The sequence below is a fragment of the Bactrocera neohumeralis genome, chromosome 5 (assembly GCF_024586455.1).
Source record: "Bactrocera neohumeralis isolate Rockhampton chromosome 5, APGP_CSIRO_Bneo_wtdbg2-racon-allhic-juicebox.fasta_v2, whole genome shotgun sequence".
Taxonomy (NCBI): domain Eukaryota; kingdom Metazoa; phylum Arthropoda; class Insecta; order Diptera; family Tephritidae; genus Bactrocera; species Bactrocera neohumeralis.
In genome coordinates, this window is record NC_065922.1 from 38,567,516 (window position 1) to 38,587,592 (window position 20,077).

At 36.2% G+C, this 20,077-nt stretch overlaps 1 protein-coding gene across 1 annotated transcript in view; it reads right to left on the reverse strand.

The window, feature by feature from the left end:
• Window positions 1-301: 301 nt before the first annotated feature.
• LOC126758235 (B-cell lymphoma/leukemia 11A) overlaps window positions 302-20,077 on the reverse strand; it is a 59,500-nt gene continuing 39,724 nt past the window's right edge. Inside the window, exons 2-5 of the mRNA XM_050472366.1 lie at window positions 9,457-9,609; window positions 8,968-9,156; window positions 8,630-8,905; window positions 302-3,112 (exon numbers count right to left, since the gene is read on the reverse strand). Coding sequence (XP_050328323.1) covers window positions 408-3,112; window positions 8,630-8,905; window positions 8,968-9,156; window positions 9,457-9,609 — 3,323 coding nt within the window. The 3' untranslated portion in view covers window positions 302-407. The remainder of the gene's footprint in view (window positions 3,113-8,629; window positions 8,906-8,967; window positions 9,157-9,456; window positions 9,610-20,077) is intronic.

The window sequence follows — 20,077 nt, forward strand, 5'->3', positions numbered from 1 at the left end:
AACTTATTGCATACTTAATTTATATACATTTATTTAGATTATTGCTTTGGTATCGAATGCCTCTGGTTGTATCTCAAAAAAAAAAAAAAGCAAAAAACTATGTGCGGTCGAAAAGCAAAAGTGTTCAGTGCCGTTTCGACGTAAAGGAAATCGAAACAATCGAAGAATCTTTAGAAAATGCGCGACATCATACGATTTGCCGTCGATAACTGTTGAGACTGGCTATTTGGGGGCAAGGCATGTTGTGTATGATGGTGGTGAAGGTGGGAATCGAATGGAAGATGTTGATGCTGATGTGATGGTGGCAGGGGTGGCAATAACCGTGATGGTATGTGCTGGTGATGAGGACTATAATTTATAGAGTTATCCGGACCGCTGCTTGTGTTTCCAATCCAAGGAGGAAAAAGTCATGCCTCTTCCTTTAATGAGATATGATGTGTTGGTAGATTTGTGGGCAAATTGGTATCGTTATCGCCACTAATGCTACCGGGCAGTGAGATATTGTTGCCAGTATTGCTGCCAGTGATGCCAACGTATTGCGATGGAAAGGATGAGAGTGAGCTTGCAGGTGATAATTGCGCTGGTAATTGTGATTGTAGATGTTGAGCCGCAGCTGCCGCTTGTGCTGCTGCCACAGCGTTTGCAGCGTTTGCTGCCGCTGCTGCTGCTTTACCCTGATTGACAACACATTTGCGCATGTGCTTTTCCAGTGTTGACGGAACACTAAAAGGCATATCACAAAAACGACAACGGTAAACGTCTTTACCAGTGCGTCCATGCGTTTTCATGTGGCGGGTTAATTTTGAACTTTGCGCGCAGGCATAGGAACACAATTCACACTTGTATGGTTTTTCTCCCGTATGACTTCGGCGGTGAACGGTGAGGTTAGAGCAGTTTTTAAAAACTTTACCACAGAATTCACACGTGTCATTACGTTGCCGATTATCTTTTTTTAACATTTGATTGTGAAGCATTGAGTTAGCAGTGCCAAGACCCAATGGTTTCATTTTGAGATTCTCGAAAATCGAATCATTCCGATGCAGAGCTGACATATTCCACCAGTCATTGCCATCCATTTTAACCCGTTTAGATAGTTCGAATGGATTTTGAAATGGATTGAATAGGGGTACTTGATTCTGGCCATCAGATTGCGGTGATTGCTGAAAAATGTTCTTCGATAACTCATCCCGCAGACGTAATGCAGTTGGGAAGCCATTCAATTTATCAGATACGTGCGATATTGCTGAATTACTTGAGTTGTTATTGTCTCTATCCTTATTTGTTAAATATTTGAATTTTCCAGACTCCTGCAATGCTTGCTTGTACGCTTCGGAGTATTGTGCTATATTGGACAAACCAAATTTGTCCATTAGTTCACCTACCAGCGATGTAGGACCAGTACTTGTAGTCTTTGGACTTTCACTTTGTATATCGATCCTATTACTAACGCTTAGGTCTTCCGCTTCATAATCGATATCTTCGCCATCTTCGATATCGTCCTCCTCGTCGTCTTCCAATCCGTCCTCGTCAATGTTTTCTTCCTCCCCATCGATTTCCGTTTCTCCTTCGCCTTCAGCCTCTCCGTCAGCATCGGCGTCAGCTTCTGAATCTCCGGCATCGTTCGAACCTATAGAGCCAGCATTACTTGTGCCATCTTCTGGGCCACGATGTATTCTCATGTGCTTCATCAGTTTATTGATATGGGAACACTCAAATTCGCAGGCTGTGCATTTGTATGGTTTTTCTCCGGTGTGTATTCTCTGATGAATTATCAAATTATTTTCAAATCTAAATTTCTTTTCACAGTACGCACAAGCAAACACAGCAGCATTCTCTTGGCTGGGCTTTGAAGGCGGTGTAGAAGCTGATCGAGGCGTAGAATTGATGTTTTCGATTTCCTGCTTCATAGAATCACTCTTTTGTGGAGGAGTTAGTGAATGTGGTCTCGTATTGTTTGTCACAGGTGTAGGAGGTAGCTGGGATGGTGATGGGCTCGCAAAATGAGGCGATTGCTTTTGTCGTGGACTCGGCGAGCTCGAGTTAACAATATTTCCAGCCCCAGGACTTGTTGTTCCTGCAAGCTGACGCAATCGCTGCGAGTAAAAATCCATCTGAGGCTCAAGATTTATACCAGTCTGAGACCCCACCTGATTGGCGGTATTCTGTTGTGGCAGAATTATTGGTGGAGGTGGAAGTGGTGTGGGCGGCGCTGAACCACGGTGGCTATTACTGTTTGAAGGAGGTCGTGATTCCATAGGGTTGTTCGAGGATCCGTTAGTACTTTGACTAAATTGAGAAACTCCAGAGTGTGGGGTGGAGAGTGAACTTGCTGCTGCTACAGCAGCTGCTGCTAAATTCAAGCCATGATGCCTAAATTGCTCAGATACAAGTTGTTCCATTCTGTAATGGTCGGGATGGGGTCGCGAAAATAGTGGTGTGACAGTAGGAACTACAGGGTTTTGTGCCAAAGAAGGTGGTAAAGGCATTCTCAGCAGATTAAAAGGATTTGCGTGCATGTCAGGCGGTGGCAACAGCGTATGATGCCGCATGCCCGCAGCTGCAGCGACCGCTAAGTTTTGGGCATTTTGCATTGCTGTTGTAAGATTGCTTTGTTGTTGTTGCTTATGTTGTTCAACCGCTGCCGCAGCAGCAACTGCTGCTCGATGCTGTTGAAGTTGTTGCTGGATTTGTTGATGTTGCTGTTGGACAGCATTTGAGTGACCACTACAAGTAGGGGCTGGTATGCCGGTAGAGGCGTTGTTAGTTCCACTACCGCTGCTATTGCTACTAATGTTGCAGTTTGTACTCGAGTTATCAGTTTTGTGTGATTGGTGACTGACGGGCGGATATAAGGAAGAAGCGGCGGAGGGTAAAGTCGATAAGGGCTGTGCAGTTGATTTCGCTGAGGTTATAGTTGGTGCCGATACAGGCACAGATGCTGATAGAGGCAAATTCGACAACGCAGGATCCGACACTAAATCGGAATTCGGAGATAGAGAGGTGGGGAGTTCTACATATATCTTAACATCATGCGAATGTTGCACATGCTGAATTAAGCGCCAAGCAGAAGTGAAACGAGTCTTGCATGTGGAACATGTATAATTGCTGGGTTCTGAAAAGACATAGTAAAGAGATTTTTAATTAGACAATTAATTTTTTATTACATATACTGTTTAGCCTTTAGGTGAAACCACTGTGCCTAAAGCATCACAAGTTACATTAATATAACTATAGAGAAAGTTTTTCTCTAAGAGCGGTTAATCAAGACGAGAGTATTTAAAACTTGTTATGAAATTTCCACATACATACTTTTATGTACATCTAGTTAGCGCTATATTTTGGAATCTATGCTTCAAAACAATATTTTCTAAATTTCTAAATTCTGTTATTTCGTCCTCACTCTTTGAAAATAAGTATACACATTGTCAATATATGCCTTCTTAGTGAATATTTAAATAAACACGAGCTTGTAGGTACATACATACATACATATGTAGTTGCGGCCAACCTCTCCCACTTCTTATCTAACAACGTTGCTAATACAAAGAAGAGTGTCGCGCTTGTTGCATACAAATGATCACCAATTACGAATGTTACGTATCGGATACTCGTATATTTTCATCGGACGTCATCCCCTCTTCTTATCTACGAGTAAATATGTATGTGTATATATTCTCAGCAAAGAAGAGTCCAATGTGTTAACGAACCACAAAGTAGTGGATGAATCGAGCGGTTTGTAAAACATTTCCCGCATTTATTTGCGGCTGCTCCAATTTTTTATTTCACTTTTTATGGGTTAGCCATATCCTCGAGCACGTATGTAGACATAATAGGTGTATGGCTTGTGTCGTGAAAGTGTGTGTATGTGTCGAGAGGCATATGTTCGCACATATCAGGGCGACACATTGCGGTATCCATTGGTTTGCAAGTGTACATCATCGATTGACAACACACATTCATGGGCAGACCAATACAAGACCATGTGTATATATGTGTGTGTGTGCCCGTGTATTGCAATATCGATGCTTTTAAAATTCACAACGGTGATGACAGTGCCAGATGTTTCTTCAAAATGAATAATTGTAAATTCAACTGTGTAATGTCAAAGCGAGGAAAATCCATCCTGTAAGGTTTTCCGTAAGAAATAACTGCCGTAGGAAACTTCTGATGAGAAGTTTAAAATTAAATGGACAATTTCACATGTGTAACACATTTGCGATGCCACAGAATTTTCACCCTTGGTATTAAGCTAAATCAGCTCTGAGCGAAATCCATTTAGTACACATGTGCTTGCGGTTGTGGCTTTTATTGCTTTGTGTACAGTGCGATATGCCATTCCTTAAGCATTTACTCGTATACTGATAGTGAAATTGTAAGAAAAGGCAGCTTGATGCCTGTGTATACAGACGGTTCAACGGCAATTCGGCGAAAAGCTACTGACCATAGGCGGCAATTATTGATCTCGAATCACTAAATGGTGCACCGAAGAAAACTGTTTGCAGCACTTTCATTCAAACAAAAGCGCTTGCAAAATTCACTCGATAGCTCATAGCTAAAGCATGAAGGTGAATAGTGTTTTCATGTACATACATACATATGTATGTATTCGTAGGAATACACGTATTTTTTGCATTCTGTGAGCATCCTTTCTAAACGTGGCAGTGTTCCTTTTCCTCTTGCAAATGACATCCTCTGGCATCCTTCGCTAACACATGAATAAACAATGTCAAAGGTGAAAACTGCGTTACATGATCTCCGGAGATGATGCTATAACCTCGAAGCCCCTCTGTACCGCATAAGCGGGTAACTTTAGTTCATTAGAGAGAACTCCTTTCAATAGGGTTGATGAGTATGTGTGTATGCGCATATGGACCTAATGTCGTATGTTTAAGTGACAGCAGTAGCAACATGCAAATGAGGCAGCAGCGATGACAATTGCTGCTGATCGCAGCTAAAGCATAATCGCGCGAGTATCGTATTGACAACGAGCGCATGTCATGATGAAGGGCATGTGCAAGAGTCCATATGAGCTCACACTAGTATTTCGGGTAGGTATGTATGCATGTATTTATTATGTTTGAGTGTCGTTGCACAAGCGTGAGCGGCAGACGTGCCAATAATTAAAAAGGGTTGCATGAAACCTTTTTGTATATTCATACATATACATATGTACATTTATGTGGATATGTGAATGTGCGTACATAAATTAATTTTTATAGAGAATCCTTCACTTCCACTTTTTATTTTGCATAAATTACAAGAAAAAGTGTGTTTGGAAAGGTCGACATTTTCGTCGAAAATGGAAATAAATATAGAAAAAGGTGAAGTTTCTATCAAATAGATTAGCATGGTTGAGTTGCCCTTATTTGCGTACATTTGTCTATACATTGAAGTCTTGGTTGAGTTTGTTGTCAGGCACGAGCATGTCACGCGCCTATATAATTCCTACGAATAAATATCGGTGAATACGGTTTCAAATTGAATAACTCATATGAATCCACATACATACATACATATGTATGGATGTAGGTGCATATTAAACACATTAAAATAACGTTTTATACTGGATTTTATTGTTGTTTTGTTTCCCTTCCTTTTTAATATTTTTTCATATATTGTGTTTTGGTACCTCATAGCTTTGCCTTGCCAAAAACTTGTCATCAGCTTTGTTATACTCTGCATGCATATACAAAACTGTGCATATTATCAATATAAAACAATCGCAAAATTTTACTTATTTGGCTTCGAATATTCATAGTAAAAAATATCCTTAACTACCTCCTTTAATCCATATTCCAATAACAGCGGGGTCACTGCGTTTCCGTTGTAAGCATCTCAAGAGCAAGTAGCAACGGAAATGCCAAATTGACAGAACAACCGACCGCCTGCAGTTTTGATAACAGTGCAGAACAACGAGCAAATCGTACACAAACTGGTGAATGGGTTAAACCCCCACACGATGCGGTAATTGTTTATGGTGTTTTATGTTGCTAAGCCTTTTGTTAGTACCATGGCACATACATATGTATGTACATAAGTGTATAAATACATATGTATGTACACGCATTTGTTTGTAAGTAGCCTACTAGCTGGGCTAATCGGATTTTTCATATGTGCTTCATTTTTGTTTTGTTAGCGAAGGTGATTATAGCAGATTCATTGTACATTCTATCGATCTTATAATGCACAAAACATGAATAAACGAATCTACATGGAGATAATAATGAAATTGAAAATAACTCGTGTTATAATATCTTGTCTATAAAAAAATACCAAAATATTTTTCCATTAATAAAACAGCAAAGTTTGCCGAAACAAGTGAATATGTTTGGAATTTAGCCTGTCCAAATATTACTAGCATCTAATACTAATAAAACTGTTGGCTTTAAGCTGATGGCTTAACCGCTAGTGCTATTTATATAAATTGTAAATGTAATTTAAATTACCTTTTACAATTTAAAAAAAAAAAAAAAAAAAAAAAAACAAAAAAAAAATGTTGGCTCGGTGATTAAAAGTGCTGATACTCCTTCATCTCTTTATAATCACATTGAAACGATCGCCTCTTTAGCTTACAACTCTGTAACATTATAATTTAGCCATCCAATCTCATGTAAATTTTCTTTAAATGGTTCATTGTATTTGATACTCTAAGATAATACTGAATAGTTTAACATTTATAACAAAAAAAGCAGAAATTGTTTTTCGTTTTCTTTTCTCACTATGTAAAATTGCAAGTCAAAAGGTTAGGATGAATATTTAAATAAATACAAAATCCACATTCCTGCATGATTCATTCCTAACTGACAACTGGTATAATGTAATTCTGATAACAATAGCTCAACGAAAGTAATACATGCTTTACAAAGAATATTAGCTTTAAATTTAGAAATAATGCAACATTTAATGTGGAAAGTGGAAAAATTATTTGCCGTCGGGCATATATTTTATAATTTGCTGCATGAGTAGTTCAAGTTCACATGTATTATATTTTTCTCTGCAAAAGACATCCCAATAAAATAATAAGCTTTCAGTGCATAGTTGCAGACAGTTTATATAGACAATGGAATACAGAGGGTTAAAGTTGCAAAAATTTGCAACTCCATCTAAGGCTGCTGTTATTCCTAAACAGCAAGCGTAACAATAACTCTTTTCCCACTTTTTTTTTATTACAATAGTATGTTCTTCGTAAGGAAAAACAAAGAAGCTTCTATTGTACTGGCAGCTCAAACTCAAGACCAAGGCATTGTTAATGCGTATGCAAGTGTTTTGTGCAAAGAAGAGATTGTTTTTGGCCGGCAGTGCGTACTCGTCATGCTTTCACGTACAATTACTCACGTTCAGTTTGTGGCAGGGCTAGGACTAATATGTGTGGCTTTTGATTTACACATGTTTGTCCAATTTGTGGAGGCAATAAGCGCTTTCGACTCCAATTGCCCGAAAATACCCTTATGTGTATGCATTTATATCTGGACGATTTAGATTGTTGAAACGCTTGTACAATTTACCTTCTATTGTTAATGAACAAGTCTTAAAGGATCCGCTTTTATTATGTCATTGTTTATCAATTGTGAATTTAAATCAAGAAAATAAAATATTTAAAGATTTGACTTCTAATATTCTAATAACATTATATTGCTCGGATCAGTTAGAAGTGACTAGGGAAGTTCAAATAATTATGTATATTATATAATATGATATGATATTTGAAATAAAAATTTAGAACCGTTACTCATTCCAACTGACCAGGTTCTACTCTGATGTTCTTTAATGTCTGCTCAACTTTCAAACATTCATACTTACATATACTTACATATATGTACATATTCACAAGCATACTGCTTATATTTGTTATGTATATTTATATGTATATACATACATACAAGTATATTGCATAAAAATTAAGTTTTTGTACTCGCTTGGCACATAAATGAAGATAAAACTAATTAAAGAAAAAGGTTATTCAAATTGAGCAGCACAAATAAAAACATACATACACACATAAATGTGTGTAGTAAATCCACGAAATTCTGCCCTTTATCATCAATGAGGGCATAACCATTACAGATAATTCTTATCTGTTTTGAACTCATACTTAAAAGTTCAGATTAGCTTTTGATGTCAGGCTTACCTGTTTTTATTTGGCAGGATCTCGATGCTCACACTGCATTTTTGAAGGGTGAAAATCAGAGGTCAAGAGTGAAGTGCTCTCATACCTATGTACATACACACCTCCATGCATTTGTTCGTATGTGTGGCTATTGTTTTTCGGTTGACATACTACATGAGTTTGGCTTTTTTCTTGCGTTGACATATCAAATAAATCTTTAACATCAAAAACATTTTTGCCAGGAATTCTTTTTAAATTATACATTGCGCTGTCAGTCAATCGCTGTATGTACTACTCGTATGGTAGAGTGAATGCCAGTTCGAACAGAAAAATTTTAACTATTAAATTCTGATATGCTTTCCCTACCTCTCTCTACCTCTCTCTCTCTCTCTCTTATTAACCAAAGTGAATGTGGCAAACCCGATTGCATTATTTTAGCTGGATAATTGTAATTAAATATATATGTGCATATATACACATTTTTACATTAAAATTTCTGTTAGTAGCGTCGAGCATACATACCTGTATGTAATGTGTTGGATTCCGCGTCAACCACTTCGATTTTAGGGCGTTTCGGTAACGGCTGGCCATCGTTATTGTCCTGGTTGGAATCATTTGCATGCAATGCAATATTTATGTTCACTTCATCACTTTGCTCTTGTTCCTGCTTTATCCTAATGTTATTTGTTTTTACTACATCACTTCCTACATACGACTCGGTTAAGTTATTGTTTGCAATTTCCAAGGATGCGCTCTTCTCCACAGCCCCTTCATTTCTGGGAGTTGTGTTATCATTTTCTGTTAATGAATACCAGAGATATAAATCTAAATTTAATTTTGATGTTAATAGTTTAACTTACCGTCCACTAAGCGCTTAGGAGTACTGGACGCGCCATCAGCTAAAAGATCCGCAGGGCTTGGAGGCGGCGTATGTATACGTGATCCAGACCCAGAAGTTTTTCGACTAATTATTGGCGCCGATATCGAGGGTCTTCTGTTGACTAAGCTTAAAGGTCGGCCATCGTCCGTATCCCTATCGGTCGAAGGAGCTGAAGAAATTTTCAATAAAAAATTGCGAAATTAAATTTATTTCTTATTCACTTTCATAAATATTAATCTATGTTGCATGTTACAAAAATATATGTGACCTGGTCTACGAAAAGGGAGCTAACGTGCGAAAACTAGTTTTCTGGGAAAAGCTGTTAAAAATAATCGTCAGTTTCTCGTTATCTCATTAATTGTTCTCCTTTTTTTGACACCTAAGCCCCCTTTCCGTAGACCAGGTCACACATATATATATATATTTTATATTCTATTATTTTATATTGGTAGACTATGTTTTTACATACCCTGAGTCGAGCACTGTCCATAGTTCTCTTTATTGCATTGCAGCACTTTATGTTGAATAAATTTAACTATATCAGAAAGAGCAAAAGTCTTTTGGCAGGATCCACATGTAAGCATATCCTGTGCCGAAGGGTCTGTTTCCATGGCATCTGAGTCTATAAGAGAAAAGATATGTGTATCAGCGTTTTATTTCAATTAATCTATATGGGCGACGTAATACGTGAAGCAATTAATTAATAGTATGTAAGTAACGAGATGGAAATTCGCCAATTCCAATAAAATGAGTATATAAATTTTGTCTTAATTTGCTTGTCGTAAGCATACATATGTGCATGTAGAAGGTATAGAAAGAAACAAAACAAGCGGCGACTAAGCAAAGTATTTGTTCGGCTTGCAACTAATAGCCTTACAAGCATATATTTAAGTATAATAAAAGCTTATATGTATAGGGTGCATAGGACGAGTTGTTGCAGTAGTAACTTAGTTAAGACTTGCAAAAATTTATTATTCACGAACTCACCCCCCTAAGTGTACGCAAATGATTTGTACGCGCCCATTCGTAGATACATATATATATATATATGATTTCAATGCGTTGCAAGTACCAGGGATTGGATATCTCGCATGGTAATAAATTCATAAGATCTCTAACAATTAATTTGCAAAAAACGTGCACAATCGCTCGAAGGACAACTTCCATCCACTGTTAATAGGCAAAATGCTAAGTAGGTAAATTGCTAGGTACATTCATACGTTCATATGTGTGATAAAATGTCATACAAGTGAGTACATATAGGAATGCTAATACATTTAAGAATATAAGTAAATATATTTGTATATTTGTTCCTCCGTTTGTTTGAAGTCCAATTGTAAGCGTGATTGCGCCAGTGGTGGGTACGATTAATTAGTGTTTTTATTTTAGTAGCTACTTGGATCTACTTTAATCCGCAACATTAGTGTAATTTATTGAACTTTAGCGTCTAACCTTTAGCTAAATCTATCCATATAACTGTTTCTGGTGGCGCCACCTATTGGTGGGTATATGAAATAAAAAGTTTGATCTCTTGTTGACATTTCGTAACAATTTTAAGACAATTGGATAACTACAATCGATGTTATCGATCAAAAAGTGACAGCAGCTTTTGGTCATCGGTCGTAAAATGCAAAGAGCAAATATTAAATTTTGTTTTAAACTTGGGAAAACGTTTACTGAAACATTTCAAATGATGAAAAAAGTTTATGGTGATCAGTGTCTATTCCGTAGTAATGTGCATGAGTGGTTTAAGCGATTCCAAGAAGGTCGTGAGGACTTCTGTGACGATCAGAAGTCGGTCGTCTTCAGAGGTCAAAAATAAAGACAATGCTGATTTGTTTTTACGATTCCGAGGGTATTGTACACCGAAAGTTCGTCCCACCTGGCCAAACGATTAATGCTGTGTTTTACCTTGGTGTTATGAAGCGTCTTTTGTCACGCATTCGTCGTGCTCGACCACAATACCGTGAGGCAGGGTCTTGGCGCCTGTTGCACGATAATGCGCCGTGTCATCGGTCGACGCTTGTCACTGATTTTTTGACAAAAAACTCCATATTAACCATTAATCACTCACCCTACTCACCTGATCTGGCACCCTGTGATTTTTACCTATTTGGAAAACTTCATTTGCCCATGAAAGAACACTGGTTTCAGGACATTTCCGCTATCCAAAAGGCGACGACCGATATTCTCAAGAGCATTCCGAAAAATGACCTTAAACACTCATTTGAAATGCTAATTGACCGGGCTAAACGCTGTATCGAAGCACAAGGAAACTACTTTGAATAAAAAAATATAACTTTTGAAAAATATTAATTTTTTGTTGTTTTTTTTAACAGTCCTGTTTCTTTTGCGACAGACCTTGTATATTGTGAACACAGTCTTGCAATTATCGTGCGTGTTGATATAGAGCTCTTAAGCATTCATTCAAAAATATATTACAAATATAAGTAATTTCCGTAAACTTCTATTATTTGTTTGTAAAACAGCTTTTGGTTATTTTAATTTTTTTTTTGTTTGAACCACAGGCGCTTCGTATATTAAATACAAAATATGGGAGGCCTGGTTTAGTTATTAGATGCTATTTCTCGCTCAAACAAGTGCGCGTCTTTTGACACATGCTACAATGAGGTATTTATTGAAGGTTTCAATTTCCACACGCTACAAACCCCAGCGTAGGGGTTACTTGTATTTCATTTAGCTGCAGGCTACATGCTGTTATCGTCTCGTAAAAAATATTCATGTGGCAATAAAAGACTCGTATTATGGTTTATCTGCGTACGTACATATGTATATATGTAGCATGGGGCAATATGTTTGTCTCGGTCTGTATTTTGTGACCACAGTATTGTCCATCCATTAGTCATACAAACAAAACAAAAACTTTGAGTCTGGCTGTTACACACAGCACTCGTTGTTTCAGGACAATGCATTGCTTTAAGTGCAGTTGTATTTCATACAGGCAAACACACTTATACGCACTTGAACGAAAGCCAATTTGCGAAGAGATAACTGCCAACTTATCAATTAGAAAATGTATGGTGCGTTGATGAACACTTAATTATTTATGAAGTTGGCCACGGCGTCCCGTTGACTGATTGGGTTTGCATTGGCTCATAAAGTAATGAGAAAATCGATTCCGGTAAGGATGTCAGAAATCAATTGCATCACCCACATTTATATTAACACTTACTCCATACAACTATTCATATTTGCACATTCTGTGTATTTCTAATGATATGTTATGAGTTCTTGACACTTGCGGGAGGGTGGCGAGCATGCTTTCTGTTCCCTATTCTTTATTGCCGAGGGTGATAAAAAAAGGTCATTGATACGTAGGAAAATAGTATTCCACATGTTCCTGCACGTTGGTAAACGATTGATTGACTAAATTGGGTAAAACAACAATAACGACAAGGGCGGTGATGGCAATATCCGAATGGACAAAAAATATGTTTTCCTTATTTTTTATTAGCCCACAACTTTATTGACTCAGATTAAAGCGGAAAATTGTAGTTACATTGAAGTCACTATGATTACAATGTTTATCAATAGAAAAGTACTACATATTGCAAGTCAATTTGCGCAAACACAAATTAGCAGGGTAGGGGTTGTCTACTTTCATAGTATCTTCTTTATGGTTGACTAAAGAGCTATTATTTATTACGAAAACATGACTTTTGTATGCTACCGACTCAAATGTTCTTCGTGCTATTTATTTTATGAATATTATGTAGTATCATATATGTTTGTATACATAAATCTGCACTCTCCGCAATGTAAAGATATCCCCTGTTTGGTCATTCAAGCTGTTGTATATACACATGTGAATATAACGCCCATTGGTCAATAGTTTGTACTTTTATTCATTTTTACTAAACTGGTATTTGTTGAAAGGATGTAAGGTGCCTTCAAATGAGTTGGTGTGTATGCCTGTTTTGTTTCGGGCTCAAATAAACTGAAGTATCCTAACTTTCTATGATTGGTTGGTTGGTTCAATCGTTTGGTGGTAGTAAAATTTTCGTGTGTTGGTATTTCTTTGTGGCACCAAAATTACTGCCACAAGTCAGTAAGAACGTTTATGCAGACATTCAAATGCACAGGTAGTTCTACTGCAGATACTAATGCATATAATGAACATACAATCATACAAATACGCGTCAATACCATATATGTATATGTACTATGTATATACATATATATGGATATTGTTTGCTTAGTGGCACATGGTTGCGTGTTTGTTTTGTGGACAAATGTTGTGGATTACGGAAGCTAGCAGGTAGAAGGTTTACACCCACAACTATCCAATTTGTTTATATTTATTTATGTGATAAATCGTGTTAGTTTGCGTGGCTGAACGACAGGAGGAGCGGTATGAGGGACGAAGGTGTGTCATATTCAGTCGTAAATATTGACTCAATATTGCGTTTGCTGCGTGAGCTCGAGGCAATCGCTTGGTTTATCTCCAGGTTATAAACAGTGGAACAGCAGCTGATGACTGACGGGCCGATGGCATCTGTTGTCTTCAATAAAATAAGCCGCTGCCTAAAATCCTTACTACAAATTGACATAACGTGAATGCGTCGTATGGCATCGCTATATACATACATACATACATGTCCATTTGGCATGATTCATTAGAAATATGAAAGGGTGTTGAAAGTTGTCACCAACTTATGGCGAATGATGACAATCAGTATGAACCGAATACAAGTACATATTCTCATAGCCATTCCATGCTCATATGTACAAAATGCAATTCAATTTGCATGCATGGCTTCCAATGAGTGTGTGTGGCAATCGTAAAGCTGCAACTGCGTGAATTACCTAAGTAAAGTTTGGCACTGGAAAAAGGAATTGACTCATTGTATAATCTCTGACCCACATTACATAGGGACTCTTGCTTTCACACTTTGTTTAACCCTTTCTATCCGAAATATTCGAAATGTGTTCTCTATCCTGCATGAAATACGCCATAGATTCGTCACACTGATTTTAACGCCCGATATTAGCTGTGATTATGACAACATTGATTATTGCTATTGTACGGGGATTGTGAGCTGAATCATTGCCGTGCATTGTGTTTGCTCAATGCCATCCAAGTGGCGCGTAACTTATAGCTTTTGACGCATCATTTGATGAGTGGTCTAATACAATAAATAGGGATTTTTCCATTTAAAGGGTATATGGATATCCTTTTATTGGCATTCATATGTTGCAAAAATCATCTCATAATACCTTCACTTTGATGAGATTATTTTCCTTTTGGTCAGGCCAGACCAACTTCTTTGTTTGAAAAAGAATGTCAGAATGTAATAGTATGTTTGTATAAACGATATACATACATACATACATATGTACATACATAGTCGGTATACTAAATACTTGTATGTATTTGTAAATATCTACATATGTATCTAGAAGCAATATTGATTTGAATATCGCTTTCAAAAGCACGGCGCTTAAAAGTTATGATTTTTAATTTTGTTGCTCAAAATAAAATATAAAGGATCAAATTTATTGTATGGTATTAATACCAGGGGCGGATCGATAATAGAATTTTAAGGGGTTATTCTGGTCTAGAAATTAAAAAAAATCGAAATTTTTTTTTATATTTTCAAAAAAATTTTTCAAATTCAAATTTTTCAAAATTCAAATTATTTTCGGAGATATAGGCATTTTTCTGACCCGGCATCCAAACTGGTTCGGCCGGAACTAATCGAACAAAAGACTTTACGCGAAACTTTAAACGCGTTTTTCTCAAAACTGACTTTTTCGGAACGATACCCACGATTTATCAGGTTTTACTGGACCGATTTACTTGAAATTTTTATAGAGTCTTCTTTATTGTCTATGGTTGGACCTAGCCCCGTCGCCAAATTTTTATTTTTATTATTTTTAAAAAATTCGAAATTGTCAGAAAAAGTGATCCAAAAAAACTTTTTTTTTCAGGCAGTCGCCATTTTGTGAAAAAAAAATTTTTCCCACTTTTCCGTAGTTCCGGCCATTGCGACATTATTCTAGATTAATAATATTTTTTTTTGGCTTCAGATAACTAGGAGGGTTGAAATCATGGGTATGGTCACGTGGAAATTTTTAGAGACCCCCCACTTCGTCAGCTCATAATTTTTGATTTTTTTTACTTTTTTTAGTTTTTAATTTTTTTCTGTACTCTTCTAAAATTAACCAATAACTAATAAAAAAAATGTATAGTAAAAATATTAATTGCCTTTTTTTTACGACACATTAAAAATTACCTGAAATTCATGCTTCTAGACCAGAATACCCCCTTAAGGGCGGAACTATATAATTGTGTACCAGATTTGAGAAATGAGGAAAAGGATCGTTTAGCGCTAGCATTTGTGGCTGGCAAAGTGCAAAGTACGTGAAGAAGAGTATGAATCGTTGGATATATATCCTTATCGCAGGTGCTGAGGGTTTCTAAGGCAGAAAGCACTTGCGTTCTCGTAGTTATTTGCATCTTCCATTGTTGTTGCCAAAACGCTACTTCTGCTTGGAGCTGCGATTTTTGCAGTTCTTGCAGTGGTTAAACTCTCCCACAGTTACACTATTTACGGTTCCTGGTTTAAACCCATAAATTTATATCCACAACATAATGCTGTTAAGTATATATGGCTGTATGCATAAAAACCATTTTATAGATCATTTATGTAAATATATATGTAATTAGCCAAATATTATAGGGTTGGAACAGCATCTATTTAGTTACGAAAGATCCTTTGCCTAGATATGCACACATACTTATATACTGAATGCAAAGTAGTTTCTGTGCTTTATTACCCATGCATACACCAAGCAAAACTAATTGTGACATACATACATATATACATACTATATTACGTGCATGTATTTAAGTATGCAGGGGGGAATTCTGGAAATCAAGCTACTAAAACTCATAATTTATTCCAATTTTTCTGAATAATATGCATTTGTATTGTTATATCTGACAATTGGACATCTGATAAATGCAAAGAGTTGGTGAGAGGATTATATTTTTGGCGTCTTGAAGTAATTTCAGCAAATGTAAGAGTTTTGGATAAACGAATAATAAATTAGGTTTTGTGATTTTCGATAGTATGTAATCGATTGATTCTGTTTGACTACAATATACCATATATGTATGTACATATATATTAAATATATAATATAATTTGTCACCATGTACCATATAGCGCAAAATGTGTTTTAAGAAAAAATTTATATAGTAGAAATTTATGATAAAAATGGAAAATAGCCATTTTTCGTACATTTTTAGGAGATATACACATATAAACGTGTGTATGTATGTATACGAATATTTTTATTTATTATCTATAGAACTTATTAACTTAACTTAAACTCATTTTTTTATTTTTTTTCTTAATGTACATGTATATAAGATTAGAAACAGAATATTTCATATCGTTCCGGTGAATTTTTCGAAGTTACGCAAATTTGAAAAGGCGTTTCAGAGTGCTTGGATGTGCATTTCAAACTTTAAACGCGTTTTCACAAAATTGTGCTTTCAAAATTGGTGACCAACATTACTCGAAGAGTATTTAATAAGTCTCAAATCCTAACACGAGCTTCTTAAATATATTTTTTAGTATTAATCGAAGACTTTTTCTCATCGATAATTTTTTATAAACAATTTAGGCCAAAATTTTGGTCAAAAAATTCTTTTTTTTTTTTTGAAACCGTCATTTTGTCAAAAACATTTTGCTTATTCGTTCGACAAATTACTAGATTTAACATTATTTTAAAGAAATTTGTTTGGTTTTTTAATTTCAGAGTATCCAGTTTAGAGATATAGTGTTAAAGTTCTTTCCAGATAAATATTTTTACTAATACTAAGTCTTAGAATACAATTAAAAGATACCATAATATATGAACAAATTTTTGAATCAATAAATTTAATAACATTTTGAAAAATCCTTTTACCATGCAACTTCATTAGTCTGTCGCAAAAGAAACAGAACTTTTTAAATATAACTGTTTCTGGTGGCGCCACCTATTGGTGGGTATATGAAATAAAAATTTTGATCTCTTGTTGACATTTCGTAAAAATTTTAAGACAATTGGATAACTACAATCGTTGTTATCGATCAAAAAGTGACAGCAGCTTTTGGTCATCGGTCGTAAAATGCATTTTGAACAAAGAGCAAATATTAAATTTTGTTTTAAACTTGGGAAAACGTTTACTCAAACATTTTAAATGATGAAAAAAGGTTATGGTGATCAGTGCCTATCCCGTAGTAATGTGCATGAGTGGTTTAAGCGATTCCAAGAAGGTCGTGAGGACCTCTGTGACGATCAGAAGTCGGTCGTCTTCAGAAGTCAAAAATAAAGACAATGCTGATTTGTTTTTACGATTCCGAGGGTATTGTACACCGAGAGTTCGTCCCAACTGGCCAAACGATTAATGCTGTGTTTTACCTTGGTGTTATGAAGCGTCTTTTGTCACGCATTCGTCGCGCTCGACCACAATACCGTGAGGCAGGGTCCTGGCGCCTGTTGCACGATAATGCGCCGTGTCATCGGTCGACGCTTGTCACTGATTTTTTGACAAAAAACTCCATATTAACCATTAATCACTCACTCTACTCACCTGATCTGGCACCCAGTGATTTTTACCTATTTGGAAAACTTCATTTGCCCCTGAAAGGACACTGGTTTCAGGACATTTCAGCTATCCAAAAGGCGACGACCGATATTCTCAAGAGCATTCCGAAAAATGACCTTAAACACTCATTTGAAATGCTAATTGACCGGGGTAAACGCTGTATCGAAGCACAAGGAAACTACTTTGAATAAAAAATATAACTTTTGAAAAATATTAATTTTTTGTTGTTTTTTTTAACAGTCCTGTTTCTTTTGCGACAGACCTTGTACATACATATGTATGTTTGTGACAATATGCTAAGAAATCTCAAAATGAGTATTAACGAATTTTTAAATTTTAATTCAATCTACAAATTCTTAAAACAGTTTTGTAGAAACCTCTCTAACGCTTTGTTTAGTTCTCGATTCTTATTTTATTAAATGTGTGATCATATTCTCTTGGTGCAGATAAATAAGTATACGTATACATACAAACGATTTAAGCATGTGCACAACAAATAAGCACATTGTATAATTGTATATAACATTTGGATTATTCGTCTACCCGAAAAGTAAAAATGCTGTGCAAATATTTGCCGAAACGGGCAATACAGCTTTATTCGTGCATTTAACGATACTAGGTATGTATGTATGTATATAGGTGTGTGTTTTTTGTTTTATCACCACCTCAAACATATCCAACATTTCATGGAAAAATGTTAAATAAATTAAGTTTGAATAACGATAAATGTTGAGGGCGTTATGGGCCCAGTTCTGCTCGCACTTATCGCATCGGTGGCCGCAAGTCGTGTCAACCGTATGCAATCATCATTATGCGGACATTCACACACACACATTTAAATATTCTTACGCACATAACATGTGCGCACTCATTTGCGATTGTGTACTTAAAAACTTACTATTTTGTGGTCTTTTATAGAAATACTTATATCTGTATGTATGCACGTACTATGTGCATACTCCATTTATTTGTGTGGTTCGGTGAAACGGTCGAAAAACTGTTGCCCGCGTTAACATTATAAAAAATAGTACAAACAAAAAGTACACCCACAACAATTAACATACATACATATAGATTTACATACTCGTACATACAATACATACATACATATGTGTACATTTGGATACATTTAGCTACGTAAATTCATATAATGTTATGTGGAAATAAGCAAAACTGCATGTGTAAATAGAGAAGGAAAGAAGAAGAAGAACAACAACAACAACAACAATAAGTGGCAGGGACACCTAAAGCCCCTCCGTCGTCGCGTAGTATTTATTTTGGTGTGTAAAGGCCGCAGTCACAACACTGCACTGTTCTTATCAGCGCCACAGTTATAACAAAAGCAGGAACAACAATGTTCGCAGATAGGGCGCAGACAGGGGGATGGTTTTAGTAGCGACAGCGAGCCAGGCCGCGAACGTCGCCAGGTGGAGCAGCAAAACACCTTTGCTTGTTTATTGGCGTGGAGCTAGTGAAAGCAGACTGATAACACCCGCATGAGGTGTTTACGTGGCAAGCATAAAAGTACGCATATGTACATATGTTTGTGCATACACCCGGATATGTATCATTCTCCGAATGTCTGTCCACATATTTACATACTACGTACAATACATACATATACATACGTACACACAGTCCGTTTTGTAGCACATAACATTATTGAAAATGAAAAAAACCCAAACACATACACACATACAAAAGAAACCAGCACAGACCAGAAAAAAAAACTTTTCGGCGCAAGGTAAACTTAAGTAAAAAAAAAAAAAAACAACATACCAAATATGTAAATAGATTTATCATTATTTAGAACTAAAGAACTCTAAGTAATATTGGAGGGGTGATGCATGCATACATATGCGATGAACAAATACACGGCAAGTCAAAGAAAGCATGTACTGAGCTGTTGTTTTGATCTGCATTTATGCCGGTTATGTGGGGCCATCTTTGGCAATGAAAAACAATTAACTGCTTAACTGTTTGCTATCTCTACATAATTGTGCTTTAAAATATATACAGACACAAATTAGTTTTTACAAACTCCATGCAAAGTATTTTGACTTAAACACAATCAACTCAAATACATATTAGGTTGTCAAAAAAGTCTTGCGGTATTTTCGCTAGTTGGCGCTGAAAGCGCGTAGTTCTAGTTTTATTCGTCGCATACCTTTTTGGAAAGCTCATTTCACGCGCTAATACGTTTTTTGATTGATTGTCGTTTCTTTTAAGTCGTTCGTGAGTTATAGCGTCGCAAACATGGAGCAAAATAAAGAGAAAATACGGCATATTTTACAGTACTACTACGATAAAGGCAAAAATGCATCTCAAGCCGCCATTATTTTTGAATTTATACACAGATTCTTTAAATCAGTGAAATCCTTGCAGTGTAGCATCAAACTAGACAGACAATTTATTAGTTTACAACTAGAAGTTCCTGTTCAAATTCCAATTAGACTAAAAAATGTAA